This window comes from Triplophysa dalaica, chromosome 1, assembly GCF_015846415.1.
Source record: "Triplophysa dalaica isolate WHDGS20190420 chromosome 1, ASM1584641v1, whole genome shotgun sequence".
NCBI classification, from domain to species: domain Eukaryota; kingdom Metazoa; phylum Chordata; class Actinopteri; order Cypriniformes; family Nemacheilidae; genus Triplophysa; species Triplophysa dalaica.
In genome coordinates, this window is record NC_079542.1 from 33767918 (window position 1) to 33784133 (window position 16216).

At 42.6% G+C, this 16216-nt stretch overlaps 1 protein-coding gene and 1 long non-coding RNA gene across 4 annotated transcripts in view; one reads left to right on the forward strand and one right to left on the reverse strand.

The window, feature by feature from the left end:
• The window catches only part of lrrk1 (leucine-rich repeat kinase 1), a 69245-nt gene extending 57717 nt beyond the window's left edge, over window positions 1–11528 (reverse strand). Inside the window, exons 1-4 of one of the 3 annotated variants that reach the window (XM_056736240.1) lie at window positions 10995–11528; window positions 10668–10727; window positions 9088–9221; window positions 2668–2834 (exon numbers count right to left, since the gene is read on the reverse strand). In XM_056736240.1, coding sequence (XP_056592218.1) covers window positions 2668–2834; window positions 9088–9157 — 237 coding nt within the window. In that variant the 5' untranslated portion in view covers window positions 9158–9221; window positions 10668–10727; window positions 10995–11528. Of the gene's footprint in view, window positions 1–2667; window positions 2835–8112; window positions 8297–9087; window positions 9222–10667; window positions 10856–10994 lie in introns of those variants that run through there. The other 2 variants (XM_056736163.1, XM_056736327.1) reach the window with 2 other exon arrangements.
• LOC130415198 (uncharacterized) overlaps window positions 11413–16216 on the forward strand; it is a 41474-nt gene continuing 36670 nt past the window's right edge. The window contains exons 1-4 of the long non-coding RNA XR_008905895.1: window positions 11413–11547; window positions 12004–12155; window positions 12236–12631; window positions 15973–16118. This is a non-coding gene — a long non-coding RNA (uncharacterized LOC130415198). The remainder of the gene's footprint in view (window positions 11548–12003; window positions 12156–12235; window positions 12632–15972; window positions 16119–16216) is intronic.

The following is a 16216-nucleotide window of genomic DNA, read 5'->3' on the forward strand; positions in this document are numbered from 1 at the left end:
TGTGTTTAAGTGCTATAATCGGACCTCGCGTGCATCCAGCAACCCAGAAAACGTGAAACATAAGAACCCTGTAAGTTTGTTTTGCTGTCGCTTTCCCTGCAAGCATGTGAGAAATCGAGCCGTTCAGATTTCCACCCTCTGCGCTCCGCCTTTGTTGTTTTCACAAGCGACAGCGTTGTATGTGAGTGAGGCAATGGCTAAAGTTTGTGGACAACATGCAATTTAGTCGCTGCACATAGTCCAAACCTAGGAGGAGACAGTAGTGGATTTACTTAATTTTTTGTGGAAATCCCTCAGAAACCATAAGTAAAACCTGCATGTTTGTGCGAATCATTCAAACTGGAGTGCTTTTTCAACCTGGGACAGCACAAGCAGGATAAGCTTCAAAATTGTTCCTCAAAAGGGATCGAGACCAACTGAACGAGACAATACTGCCGATGTGAGTAATATTTATCAACAGTCTGAATTGACGTAAATGTATCGTATATATAGGAGATAATGTTAACATATTATAGCGAAGAAAGCTACATCAGTCACGGCTAAATAAAACATTTAAAGCCAGTGTTAAACTTACTGTATATAAAGGCAGATGGACACTTTAGCTTAGCTAAGTTTAGATGTATGAATGTTAATACATTAGGTGTGTTAATATGTTTTGCTGCAGTAAGCTGTTTATTTTGTGAATGAACAGGTGCGAACACTGCAGGTGTTTCGCTTTAAACGTCTCTAATCATTCGTGCTTAGGCTGAAAAATCATTCACAGCTTACTAGTTATCCTTTCACGTTGTGTGTGTAACGTTATACTTGTCAACGACAAGCGCTTAAATCCACCTTATTCCGCTGAGATATGCAGGTGCACCATCCGTGGATTTTAGGCAAGCAACGCGAGCGGTGTTTGCTATGACGGATTTTTTTGTATTTCATGAAGACCCTAATAAATCATACAAACTTGTTGAAAGTGGTCGTATGAGGCGACATTCAAATCACTCTTTATAATGTCTTGTTCAAACAGACGTTTGCAAATATACATCCAATGAAATGTCACTTGTAGTGACTGGATCATTGAGAAAAGCCTCACTCCCTTTTGTCCTGGTTTCTAGATACCATCATCAAAAGACCATAGCAAACATGGCTCCATGGGGTCTGGTTTCAGGTTTTGAACTCTGACAGAGAGGGTGATAACCATTTGGTTTCTCTGTTGGATATTTACGACTCATAGGCTTCAAAGCATTGGTGATAAGTGTCTGTGTCATCTCTAACTTAACATCTGAGGCTAACCAGAGAAACTTCTCTGACAAATAGGAACTTATGTGATTTAAACTATCCTTTTCTCTAAATGTATCTAGATGTCTAGGTTGTGTGTTGGCACTAGTGCCACTTTAAATAGTCTGTAACTTTTAGATATACAAATTTAGATTTAGGGTTCATTTGATGTATTCATACGTTGGGATGATTCACAGCTCAATGCCTTGCATGTTTCATATTTTACTACTCCTCTTTGAATTCCCTATATGATGAGCTATGTTATAAAAACATTGCATGCATCATACTATGTCCATAACTAAGTTTAGATATTAAATGCAAACTGACCATCCTGTCAGAGCTATGCAAATGAGGCGCCATGAGAAACAAAGGAACTTTCTCTGTCAAACACACTTTCATGGCATTGGCCTGCAGGCCATCTGGGGGCAGGGCAGGTATGCATTTAAAACACCATCACCGATCCACTTTGGGTGGTAGTATACTTTTGGAATTTGGAATTGGAAGAAAAAGAGAGAGGACACGGAGGACACTCCAACAGACACCCCCGCTTGGGGCTCCTCTCTGGGGAGTCCCATTAGGCCATGGACCTTTGGACTTAGAACCCAAACTCAGCGTTTTAACAGGACTGCATTCTGAAACCATTCAAGATTTCCATCCACGCGCATACGGATATTGGTCCAACACCGAGATTGCAAGTATCCGTCTCCAAATATAGAGTAGCTGCGTTAAGAGCGTGCCTCTTTGTTAAAGATGATTTTATTGGTTTTCAGGCATGTTTTACCTGCCTCGCGGCCATGCCCTCTCACTCTCTCTCTCTCTCTCTCTCATTCTCACTCTCCCTCTCTCTCTGCGCTTCCTTGCACGTTTGTGTTTCATGTATTTGTTTGTCATCATTATGTTTACCATGTAGAGTAGAGTTTAATAAAAACCATAAAGGCATTTGTGATGGGTTTTCTGTGTTCACGCTCACAAACGGGTCACTTAAACTGTGTTTCGATCTATGCTTCCTCTGCTCTTAATTCTGTTTGGTAAAGTCACGTTACTTATGGTCATGAGATAACGTTACTGTATAAATCATCAATGCATTTTCTGGACGAATACATATAGGATTTTTATCACTATACTGCTGATCAGAATTGTAAAATATGTATGTGTAATGACGGTTATTATACGTATTTTCCTTTGAGCTAAACTAATTCTTTAACTGAAATTGACGTTTTAAATAACTAATTTCATGTTTGTGATCTTGATTGATCTGGTGGAAAATCTTATTTTGGTGAGTTAAACTCATCCTTATTTTAACATGCAGCTAAATTCGCTACACACTTTTTGATTTGACCACACCTCCATGCAGCGCTCATGTATTCAAGATTTCTGTAAAATGCTGCGAACAAACAATCTCACCCCGTCAGGTCGTCCGGCGCCGTTGTTCTCGCAGGACAGATGGATGAGCTCGCGCGCCCTCTGGTCCTCGCCGTCCGTGTAGGCCTCCTGGATGTTCTTCAGAGTGGGTGACTGATTCAGGGGAACACTGCCAACCGCCGACTGCTTGGCTCCCATCTCCAAAATGTCTGTGATCGAGGCATAGCCACCCCACGCATGCAAAAACAAACACACAAACAAACAATACTGTCAGTAAAACAGAAGGAACCGTGCATGTGTCGAAGCCATGGGAAGGTAGCGCCAGATACAAAAGAAGAGAGAGCAGCCGGGAATCAGGTCATCCTCATAAAGAATTCACATGTCTTCCCCCTCTGTGTGTAGTGTCGTGTGTGTGTGTGTCTGCACAACAGTGATTTCCCATGAACACCTTTGATGTAAAGAGCAAAAAAACAATCATAAACACACAAACTAGAGCACTCATATGGATTTAAACACTCACAAACATTAAAACACACACTGCACGTACACAAAAAAAAACATGCAATCACCAAAACACATGCACAATAAAACACACACATAAAATACATGCATTTCACACAAAGAAACATACAGACTAAAACACGCAAATAAACACACAGACACACACACATGCAGATACACACAAGCACATGCATGTACACACAGTGTATTCTTTACACTGTTAAACGTGCTGGCTTCTATTAAAAACGATTTGGACGTATGATGTAGTATTTCTGTACCTGATACACACCCCCAGCACTCCAAATTGTTTCAGAAAGTTTTTTTCTAATTCTGGATCCCTGTGTCCTCCGAAGTAACCACGCCAAAACCAAAACCACGCCAATGTGAAAGAGCCGGCCCATGAGTCAACCGACGAGCAAGACCTGCTTAGGATCAAGGTTATCTGCGCCGCGTCAAGATAGGCTGCGCTGCAGCTCGTTACTCTTGTGAAAGTGATGTTTAGGTGTGTTTGTTTGTTCACTGCATTTCAGTGATGAATATTATATAAACGGTGGATTTGGAGATGGTTTGAAACTGAAACTGTGACTCCAGCAGCTCATGTTTTACCGGAAATAATTGTACAGCAGTATCCGTCTTTTATAAATTTGATCAAACTAAATACTCTTCAAAGATATGATGTATGCAATACTACTGTATAGGTACTCGAGATGGACATGAGATCGGCAGAAAATGAATTTGTAACCCGATCTGAAAACCAAAAATGACAAGAATGAATAAAATATATAACAAAACAATTTTTCCCCTATTTCTTGTGACATACATTACTCCCTACACACTGCCTACGGTACTTTTGTCCATCAATAAGAAATCGAGACCGGGTTTGATCTTCAACGTTTTCTGCATCCGTAGAATGCATTTTGACAATTCAGAGCCGTTCAAGTGAGCGCCAAAATCCAGGATAGCGACTGAGTCCACTTTGTCCCGCAGCACAAAGTACTGTATGAGAAACAAAGTGCGGATTACAAAGACATAGAGTATTAAGAGTGAGTGAGTGTGGCAGATGATTGCGGAACAGCTTGATAACAGGATATTATGTACTGAGGGATTTTGAAAAAAAAAACGGGTGCAAAAATTTTGGAGTGTGTGTGCCTTTAAAGTTTCAGTAGAGACTCAAACTGAGCTCAGATTTGTCAAGTCTACAATCAAAAGTCAATATTACTGAAAATCTCAATATCAACTAAAAAAATTCTCATCTCATTTACTCAAATTCAGATTACAAACCTCCATACTCTTCATGTGTTTACACAATTACACTCTCGTCTGATTTTTTTCTCATTTTTATTCTTAGGAGAATCATCTGAGACTTAGTTGATAGTTTACTGAAACATTACCTTGAACTCCATCACATCTCCAGAGGTATGAAAGAGCAACATCTGAGTAAACACCACAATATAACTTGTCAAAGCTTTGTGTAGATAAGAGGCCAGATCATGAAAGTGTGAGGGTGATGAAGGTTAAATCAATCACTCTATCGTATTATTCACATTACTCAATCCAGCCCTTTAACTTTTCTCTGGTAAATGTGGCCACTGGCAGACGCGGCTCCATTAAGAACAGGTCAGCTTCAGATGTAAAGGAGCCAGGCTCGTGGGTAAGTGCCAGGCTAGCAATGCTGTACTTTTTAATAGAAGAGGTCTATATGAATAATTGAGAAGCCTGCGAAAGCCTGAGGGAGGGAAACCATTAGAAGCGTCCAGCCGGCATCAATACAGTCTCTCCCTGACGGCTTAGCTCATGTCCTGCACGGCCCCGGAGGGAAAACTGATGCAAAGATTATTAGCGTCGTTTTAAAACCAAAAACACGATCCCATGATGCACTGCCACCATCTTGGTGAGCCCATGTCCATCCAACGTGATGGACTTAATAAGACAAACATCAATGTCCTGGTGATGTGCCACATACTGAAAAGTATTAATACAATTGTTCAAGCAATAAAAGTGAACCCATTTTACTGTATTATATTTTATTTGTTTAATATTAATATTTATTGCTGCTGTGTGTTGTTAGCAGCATGGCGTCAAAGGGCTGTTCAATGGTTAACCAGAATAAAAGCTTTGTGTTTACATAATATATATATGTGCACTGTGGATAGTAATTTGTATTTATAAACACATACGTGTATACATTTAAGAAAAACATAAAAATGAAGAAATATATATCCAATCCAATCCATTTTCTACCACTTATCCGAACTACCTCGGGTCACGGGGAGCCTGCGCCTATCTCAGGAGTCATCGGGCATCAAGGCAGGACACACCCTGGATGGAGTGCCAACCCATCGCAGGGCACACACACTCACTCATTCACTCACGCACTCACACCCTACGGACAATTTTTCCAGAGATGCCAATCAACCTACCATGCATGTCTTTGGACCAGGGGAGGAAACCGGAGTACCCGGAGGAAACCCCCGAGGCACAGGGAGAACATGCAAACTCCACACACACAAGTCGGAAGCGGGAATCGAACCCCCAACCCTGGAGGTGTGAGGCGAACGTGCTAACCACTAAGCCACCGTGCCCCCCCACGGGGAGCCTGCGCCTATCTCAGGAGTCATCGGGCATCAAGGCAAGAAATATATATATGTAATAAAAATAAATATTAATATATACATGAAAATATTTCCAAAATATATACATTCATGTGTAGGTATAGCAGTTTATCAAATCAAAATAAAGATGCACAGTGCAGACATATATTATTATAACAAACTTTGATTCTGAATGCTTAAAGGGGATGTGCCACGGCGTTTCATGCATTTAGATTTAGACATGAGATCTTCTCATGCTCGACATGGTCGAAATAACTTGTCAAAAAACAAGTTGAACGTATGACGTAGTATTTCTGTGTTCGAACCACCATGGTTCGTATAGGTTTCCGAAAGTTTTTTTAGAACATGAAATTCCCCTACGTAACCACTTTTAATAGTCCCTTATTGGACAATTCTCCTGGAAAATCATGCCCACATATCACCCTTGGAGAATGAGAGAAAGAGCAAGCACTGCGCTCGTGATGTTCACCTGTGATTGTTTTTTCACTGTTATATAAACGGTGGATGTAACGCTGGATTTGGAGATCGCTTGAAACTGAAAGAGCCAGCGGTCCCAGTGCTAAAAGATGCGGACATGAACCACACGTGGTAAGTGAAACTGAGTCATGTGTCTGTGTTTTGCTATCGGCAAATGTATATGTGGTAAGGGGGGCGTGGTTTAGCGAGGTCTGCGCCGAAAGGGCGAGGCGGGAGAAGAGCGGTGGTTAAGTAGGTCAAGTACACATTAGAAACACCTGTGTCTCGTTCCAGTGATTGGTGTGGAGATACTTAAAAGACACCTCGATGCTGCACAATGCTGAGATAGAACGGCTGAGAACTCGCGGACAACAGAACGGGATGAGAGACAGAAGCCTCAAGATTGAATTCGGAGTTATTGTTGAATTTTAGCGCAGTGGCGCACAGTTTATTTATTTAATAAAAAATCAGCCAAAGCCGATCCTGTCTCCTTCCTTCACTACTTGAACCTTGCTACAGTACACAACACAAACATATTGAATCAACACTTAAGCAGGGATAATGCAATGATGTATTGTATGCTTGTGCTGTTCTCCCGCCCCAAATGCATGCGTTCAGGGTTCGCCTGTTTTCTGAAATAATCGTACAACTGTATCCGTCTCTTACAAATGTGATCTGAACTAAATACTCTTCAGAGATATGAAGTATGCAATACTATGCTATAGTTAATCAAGATTAATATAAGATTGGTAGAAACTGCTGGTGTTACATTCGCTTTAAACAAAATGACTTATTTTAGGGCAGGCACTATTATTTTACACTGTTTAAGTTCACTATTTTGAATCAATTTGACTACATTGACATGGCTGAAATGATGGTTCATTCAACTTAAAAAAACACTAAACCAACATTCCAAGCAAAAAAAGGAACGTCAAATTAAATAAAATGAATTGGCAAATTAAATAATCTATAATAAAGCCTAAATTATCCATTAACACTGTAAATGAAAAAGGCTGTTCACATAAATCAATTATCAAATTATCAAAAGTGGATGTTCTTTGTTTAAAGGAGTACCACACTTTAAAATTATTATTTCTTCTGTCGAAAACAAACTTAGACTTTTGAGGAAAGCTTTCCAGGGTTCTTCTCCATATAATGGAGGTCCAAATTTCAATTTCATTTCAGATTCAAAAGGCTCTACACAACTTCAGCCGATGGATAAGTGTGTTGTCTGTCGAAACGATTAGTAATTTTCCATGAAAACAAAAATAAATATTTTGTAGAATATAACTGCCTCCGCGATGCACATCAACGACTTCTGTATTACGCAATAACTAATGATATAGACTTTAAAACGATTAAAACATCCCTGATATGTACATGAACTGACCATTTTAAACAATAATCTTGCACAGACATATAATGTGTCATTCAACATCAAAGAACTTTGGAACGGTCTTCTTTCTCCACACTGGTAAACACTGGGTTGTTTTTAACGGAAAAAATAAACACACGGACGGCTTTTACATCTTGTGGGTGAGTGAATTATCATAACATTTAAATTTTAAAGTGAACTATTCCTTAAAGGAAGTAAACAGTAAAACATCTTTGAATTGCTGATTTCATTAAGTAAATAAATAGAGCAAGACTGTAAATCATGTACCAACACAACACTAATATGACAAATTAAACAATATGACCGCACGTGGACACCAAAACATAAAGAATGAGGGTGATAATACAGATAAAAAAATGTTTGCTAAATGACATTTTTTATTATTGTTCACTTTATTTAATTAAACCAAAGAAAAGAACGGAAGACTTTTAACCACAATCTCAACACAACACACCGTGCGACATCAGTCAAAAAATAAATCTACAATGAAAACATGCCTGCTGCTATGTGAACCGAACGTACCTTATCATTCTGCACGGATCAATCCAGCAGTTACGTCATTATTATCCCAAACTCCAGCCAGCATCCACCCCAGCTTTGAGGAACGCTGGCATAAAATGATGCTCCAAGAACTGAAAAATACTCTCTCTCTCCCCCTTTTTTGTCCCTAATGGCAAGGTAAGCTTACACTGCAAACTCCACCCCCCACCCCTCAAACACATTAAAGAATGAAACTCAACCCTCGCTGGCTTGCTGGTGTGGGTTTGGGAAGGAGGAGACCATGTCCCTCCCTTGAGGAGCTCAGATCGCATTTGCTCCGACGCTAAGCCAGATCAGCACGCTGGCCTCTTTCTGCAGCGAGTGTAACCCTCACACGCAGTCGATCGCAGATGGGTACGTGACGAGACTGAGACGTCGGAGGCAGAGATGCATGCGGACGGACACACGCGAGGTCGCCCTGGCAACGGTGGTGCTGATGCTGAGCTGGCGGGAAGAGGAAACCCAACACCCACAGTGCGGCATCACTACATTTCACCTCTGTGTTAAGAGTTATCGACTGTTTATTTCCAGATGATTGCTTCATCTGTTTTCTGACGCAATGCATTTCGACATTCAATTACAAGTTTAGTTTTACATTTAAGCCTGCATGTGATGAAACTTGCATGCTAAGGTACACAAACCATTTCATCCACTTTCAAACTTTTAAGGTTCATTGTATTCAGTACACCGGAGGAAATGAGATATGCAGCCACCAACAACCGGCTGGGTTTCACTTCTTTATTTTCTATATTTACCCCGCAGACTGCATAAATTTCGTTGAACTATATCTGCACCATAAGGGCCTTAGTGCAGATTATATGTCTTACGAGCAAAACATTTACCATCCGAGGTTTATTAAAGGGTATGTTTACAGAACTACGACAATTTTGAAAAAGTTGTAGTTTTTTTAAATGTTTTGCGACAATATTGTCGATACCCGTTCATGAAGTTTCTTACCATTTTGTTGATCCATTCTTCCGCCGGTACCTTCTGGATCTGTAGAGGTACACACGTTCCAATATGACATGTTTCAGGCTCCGGCGTGCCACTTATCATATCATCACTGGAGGCGTCCGGGCATTCATTTGCTCCTAAAAACAAAGTTTGGAGACGCATGTCACACTAACATTTTTAACAAAACACATAGTCGGTTATCATTTTTCATCTGCCTTTGAATCTGGATCGGCTGCGTTCCCAAAGCCCTTCTACGTTCAATCCTTCATCACTTTTTATGGGCCAATTAAATTCCAAAGGATAGAATAAAGCCCCACCCCAAATCATTCGCATCAAAACGCCAAATTGCCAAAACAAAATGGGTTGTAAACGGCAACACTGACTTTTAGTCAAAAAACACATAGAGAAAGAAATAGCATCAAAAAAGACATTTGATCATTCACCACAGATAGTCATCTTTTTATAGAAGTTTCATCAAATGGACATGTACATTATGTATGTTATTTTATGTTTCACATATTAAAATTCCTAAACAATCCATAACTGTCTTCAACATTTCTTATAGACGACTGTAATCCACCACAAGAGACTGATGTTTCCATAGCTAAAGAAATGACTCATTTTTCTTTGGCCCGAGGTCAACAGTCACTGCGTTGCAAACAAACAAGCTTTAATTCACCAGTCACAGTAGACTACATACATTGTTACGGCTATGCACATGTCACATCATCAGTATACAGGAGTGACATAACTAAATAAACCACGATCGCTATTTGACACCAACAATTACTACATATCACAGAATCAAAACACTTCCATTTAATTATTCAAAAATTATATCAAATATATACGTTGAGGGTTTAAAATGTGCAAAGGCAACTATTTCAAAAGACTATAATGTTAGATACTAGAACATTTATAATTGTACTATATACAATATCAATGATGACCAAAATCATAATCATGTATGAAAAATTGGGAGTGGGGGATTCGTTATCACTATTTCTGTAAATGAAAATCTGTATATTTATTAAACCTATTGTTTTGCCACAGAAACGTTTCTTGTCCAGGATAAATACAACACTAAAAATGACTACACAATGTATTCTAGTGAGGTGTTTGTGTTTATTGTGTTATACCATTACCAACCACCCGCTGTTTACATTACAAAATCCCTGTGTGTCGGTTCCCATCAACCGGATAACAGAACCAAACACGTTACCAGTACAGACACCATCCCAGTTTCCATTAAAACCAATACAATTGGCAACATTAAACAATTAGAATTTCTATGATGCAATCATACTCAGATAGACATTAAATAATATACAGTAAATACATTAAACACAAAAGATATATAGTTTAAGACACAAACAAACAAATGAAACCAATAGCTGCAATTGAATTGTACAACATAAGTCAGTGACGCTATTTTTGTGAAGAAAATTGCAGACAAACTCGACTCGCGACGCAAACGCGACACGTCAATGATGAACGCGTACTGTGATGCACGCGCGCAACGCATATTGTTCCACATGTGATGACAGTCAACATGATATAATAGTTAAAATGTGTTTACATACCGCGTATTTGTGACTCCACAGTGCTTTCGGTTCATCACGCACAGATTTACACTTCCTGCTCTGACAAACACAACTTTCTTCAGGAGTTTAGCGCGCGCACAACACGAAGTCCCTTTAGGCAAAGTCTCCGTACTCGGTGGTTATATTTGAAGCTTCTTCGGGCGGCTTTTTCGGTCATATGAGACCTACTTGAATGGAGAAACACCGAAAATCATAAAAACCGCTTGCTATTGTCACAAAAAAACTAGATATTTTCGACCACCTGTTAAACCTACATTCGACTTTACTTAAAAATAATGCTTCTTAACATCAAAATGCTTTACTCACTGAGAATGTTTGCCTTAGGTTTTGAAGCCATCTAGTGATCGTTTTCTTTATTGGTTTTAGAAGAATTTCTTTGAAATATGGTGGAAATGGTTGAAATCTACTTGCATGTCTTGCAATAGATGCTTATAGACATGGCAGCCAAGTAGTTATCTTAAAATTACTCAATACATTTCCGGTAAAACAGTACATAGTTTATACGTTTATCTTTTATAATTATAATAGTAATCATTGCGATTAATAGTTTCATTTATTGGTTGTTTTTAAAGTGATATTAACTAAATCATCAAATTCATCCGCGTACAGCAGCAGAGCCGAGGCGCAACCCACAGCTAAAGAAAATAACTCCGCGTGCGCACTTTTATATTACACAAAGAATGGCAATAGACACGATAAAGTTGCCGTTTGCTGGTTTATTTATCTTGTACTTCGGTACAGTATTAACAAATGACGAAAACGGGCAGGATTCATCAAAAAGTAAATTAAACAATTAACGTTAAACTCCGGCGGAGTCGCATCATCACCATCCAGCTTTAACGTTACCTGAGTCACTGAGGTAAATGTCAACTACACTGACTAAAATATGACCTTAAGGAAGTGTACTAAGATATTATATTAAAGTAAAATTATATTTTTGTTTTTGTTGTTATTAACTTGACTTTATTCTGTGTGTCATTGTTTCTGATGTTCTTGATCTTATTGCGTAAGATGTCATTGAGTGTCTTGAAACCTGTAAAACTGTCAGAATCACAACTATGTAATAGAAAGTGAGGCCAATTTCATAATCGTGACAGCCCGATATATAGTCAAATGAATAGTAATTTGTATTAGAAGCATATCAAATCCATAGAAGTCTTTACATCTGTCTCACTGAACTCCATCATTGCTCAATATTGTAATGTTCTCAATGTGAATATTCCCAATTTATTGTGTCATGAAGTGATAGTAATAGGGTTGACTGTTGAGATGAATTGAACATTATTCTGTAATTCCTTCAAACTCTTCCTGGCAGAAAGAGGAACGCTGATGAAGCTTTTCTGAATGATCATGATGGGTCAGAGCCGCCCCAAGAAGAGAAGGAGACCTCTGGCTGAATTCACGCCGGCACCTATCGAAGGGCATCAAACCCAAATATTTCTGTCCCAGAACCTGAGACTCCCGCAGGTCTTCTGTCAATATCCCAACAATTGAATTCATTGGTTGTCAAAAATGATGGATTAAGTTTATTCTGTAATGATTTTCAGAATGTCGTGGAGCAAAGAGAAAAGCTGATGAAGCTTTTCATGAAGATGAGTGGACAGAGCCGGCGCGCAGCGAATGAGATGTCTGACCGATAGTGAGTCAGAACATCTGACATGGTCATGGGGAATCATGCAAACCCCAAACTTTTCTCTAGCCAGAGGTTCCCACGCCATTTTTTGTAAGATAGGCATTATGTTAGAAATGCAAAAAGTTCCACCACCGGGCCCCCCGTGGTTGGAGTGCTTAGACGGATACATCATGGTCCTCGAGGGGTTGGCTGAACCCTGGGTGACGTCTTGCAGATGTTTTACAGGGAACATCGGTAGGCTGAGCGAGAAAATCATCCAGGACTTATTTCATGATTATTGCAGGCCATCGGTCACTGCCTTCAACGCATGGTGAAGCATCGCACCATCATTCCAGAACACATCATGTTCCCTTTCTGTCGGTCTCTCGACGTTGTGTCGAGAACGACAGATGGGGTTCACCCTTGAGAACCAATCAACTCTGACTACTATAGAAAAGGCCAATGAAATTTGGCGAATGCAATTTGCATGCCGGGCTCCGCCCCCGGAAACCCGGTATAAAAGGAAGCCGGCGTGCAGCATTTATTTACCTTTTGTTCTTCAGAGCCTTCGCTCATGACTACGAACAGAACGAATTCTATGAATTCTTCTTCTTCTACATCGCTGGATCTACGACGTGTAGCAGCGGATCGTCCCTACCTGCAGCGACCTTCCCCTGGGCGTCTCGGCGGTTCCGGAGGTGTTAGAGATTGGACGGGCCCCCGTCTGCGCTGGCATACAATTGCCTAGAGTTGTGGGCTGTGCTGCTTGCACTGAGAAGGCTCCGGCCTCTAGTACAGGTACAGCACGTGTTGGTCCTCCGGGACAGCATGACAGCCATAGCATACATTGCCAGGGTGGCGTACGCTCACGGCAGCTAACACAACTTGCCCGACGCCTCCTCCTGTAGAGTTAGCAGGTGATCCGCTCCCTGCGGGCCACACACATCCCAGGCAAACTGAATCAGACAGCCGACGCGCTCTCTCGTCAGTATATGGCTTGCGGAGAGTGGCGACTCCACCCCCGGTCAAGCTCATTTGGGTGCTGTTCGGTCAGGCACAGATAGACCTCTTTGCCTCCCACGACACCACCCATTGTCTGCTTTGGTACTCCCTGACCGAGGCCCCCTCGGCACGGATACCCTGGCGCACAGCTGACCACGGGACGGCGAAGCACACCTTCCCCCCCAGGAGCCTCCTTGCACAGACACTGTGCAAGGTCAGGGAAGAGGAGCACCAAGTGTTATTGGTTACACCGCACTAGTTTAACCACACTTGGCTTCAGAGCTGATGCTCTGGACAGCGACTCCCCCTGAACCATTCCCCTGACAGAGGACCTGCTCTCTCAGGGGAAGGACACGTTCTGGCATCCCAGATCAGACCTCTGGAACACCCATGTCTGGTCTCTAGACGGGACGAGAAGATCCTAAGATGGCTACTCCCCCTATACGGCTGAGACCATCACCCAGGCTAGGGCCCCATCTACTAGGCGGTTACACGCCTCTAGACGGTGCCTATTCTCGTCCTGGTGTCTTTCTCAAGGAGAAAGACCCACTGAGGTGCTTGATCAGGATTGTGTTCCCCTTCTCACGAGACTGGAGACTAACATCTCCCTTCCACACTGAAAGTGTATGTAGTCGCTATTGCCACTCATCACGAATCAGTTGATGGAAAGTTTCTAGGGCAACACGACCTGATCACCAGGTTCCTAACGAGCGCGAGCGGGCGGAATCCGCCTCACCTCCACTCCATACCCTCTTGGGACCCTAACGTGGGTCCAAGAGCCCCTCGGAGGCTCCGATCTTCCTCACCTGAGTAAGACGGCCCCCCTGTTGGCGCTTCCTTCAAGAGGGTAGAGGACCTCCAAGCATTCTTTGTGTCCCCGGATTGCCTTTAATTCGGCCCTGGTAACTCTCACGCTATCCTGAGACCCAGGCCCGGATACGTGCCCAAAGTTCCCACTTCTCCCTTCGGGGTCCAAGTGGTGGACTTGCAGGCGCTCCCCATCGGGGAGGAAGACCCAACCCCATCCGTGTTGTGTCCTGGACCGCACGCAGAGCTTCAATAGCTCTGACCAGCTCCTTGTTTGTGTTGGAGGACAGCAGAAGGGGAAGGCTGTCTCCAAGCAGAGGCTGGCGCACTGGGTCGTAGATGCCGTTACGACGTCATTCCGATCTCAGAATCTCCCATGCCCTTTGACAGTGAGGGCTCACTCCACACGGAGTTTAGCCACCTCCTAGGCACTGGCAGAAGCGCCTCTCTAGCAGACATCTGTGGAGCTGCGGGTTGGGCTACGCCCAAACACCTTCGCAAAGGTTAACAGCCTTCGCGTTAACCCGGTGTCAGCCCACGTCCTACGTGGAAATATGTAGGACTGGCATCCGGGAGGGCGTATGCCTGCGAAAGCACCATCCCACCCTCCAGCAGGTTGGGTCAGTGTGCTATATACCTTTTTCTTCTTACCCAATCACATGGCTAAGAAAATTGGTACCTCACCAGCCTTCCTTCTTACCCAGACTCTGGTTAAAAACAGGCATTCCATCCATCACTAAGCAAAGCACCCCCTGGGGATTGGTTGGGCAGAGCAACCTTTCCCTTAGGCCGGGATACCATATGACCTATCACAGATAGTTCTAACCGGCCTGGTGCTGTCAGACGCAGTAACACCCCCACCGTGGGCTGTTCCGTCTGCTATACCCTCATGACTATGGTTCCCACACACGGTAACCCATGAGCTTCCCCAGGTGGACCTCCACCTCGCGGTTAACTACTCAGTCCGCACATTCCATGCGTTCTCCTCCAATGGCGAGACCATACTTTTATCCACCATATTCCTCCCCACGGGTAGGAGGTGGCCTCTGTAGCGCTTCTCTGATTAAGAGTCGCGCTTACCCGGTGTAAACTGATCCGGACGGCCTCTCGCCTATAGAGAGCTAAGGCCCCGTCCGTGAAGGTTACCGGTCAGGGCTGTACCCATCTTTCTCCAGGAAAGCTCTGGAACCCCCCGACCACCACACTGGAAGGTTACATTTTCACGAAAGCTTCGAGATGACACGCCCAGGCTTGTTACCGTCGCTTCGCTGACATTGTGACACGATACAGCGTTGTGGCGTTTTCCATAGGCAACCCCATCTGTCGTTCTCGACACAACGTCGAGAGACCGACAAAAAGGGAACGTCTTGGTTACGTATGTAACCTCAGTTCCCTGATGGAGGGAACGAGACGTTGTGTCCCTTATGCCACGAACACGTATCGTATTCTGCTGCAGTTTGAGAGGTCTCTGGCTCTTCAGAACAAAAGGTAAGTGAATGCTGCACGCCGGCTTCCTTTTATACCGGATTTCCGGGGGCGGAGCCCGGCATGCAAATTGCATTCGCCAAATTTCATTGGCCTTTTCTATAGTAGTCAGAGTTGATTGGTTCTCAAGGGCGAACCCCATCTGTCGTTCTCGACACAACGTCTCGTTCCCTCCATCAGGGAACTGAGGTTACATACGTAACCAAGACGATTAACACAGAGACACTGTAGCTGAAGCTCCTGTGGAAGTAAGTTTCCAAAGGAATGTTGGAGACCATGGGATCTGTAGGTTATAGCAACAATTCTTGCTGTGATGTCGCAATGTGAAATTGAAAAAATCTAAACTGGTGATGCTTAACGATGAAAACTGCTTTACAGCGGGTGTAGGCAGACCATTTAGATATGCACCATCAGCCTACCGTGCCTGCCCTAGGAACATGGGCAGATTTTTTTATACTGAACGTGTGCTCCACCTACAGCCATAGGACCTCGCAAAAAGTTGGAAACCTACAGACTTTGTGATGGTGAGAGCATAGTACTAAGATGCTAATGTGCATTTATGTTTAGCATTTCAGAAGCCTAAACAGTGTGTTCACTAAACATGTTTACGAACCTGCCTGAT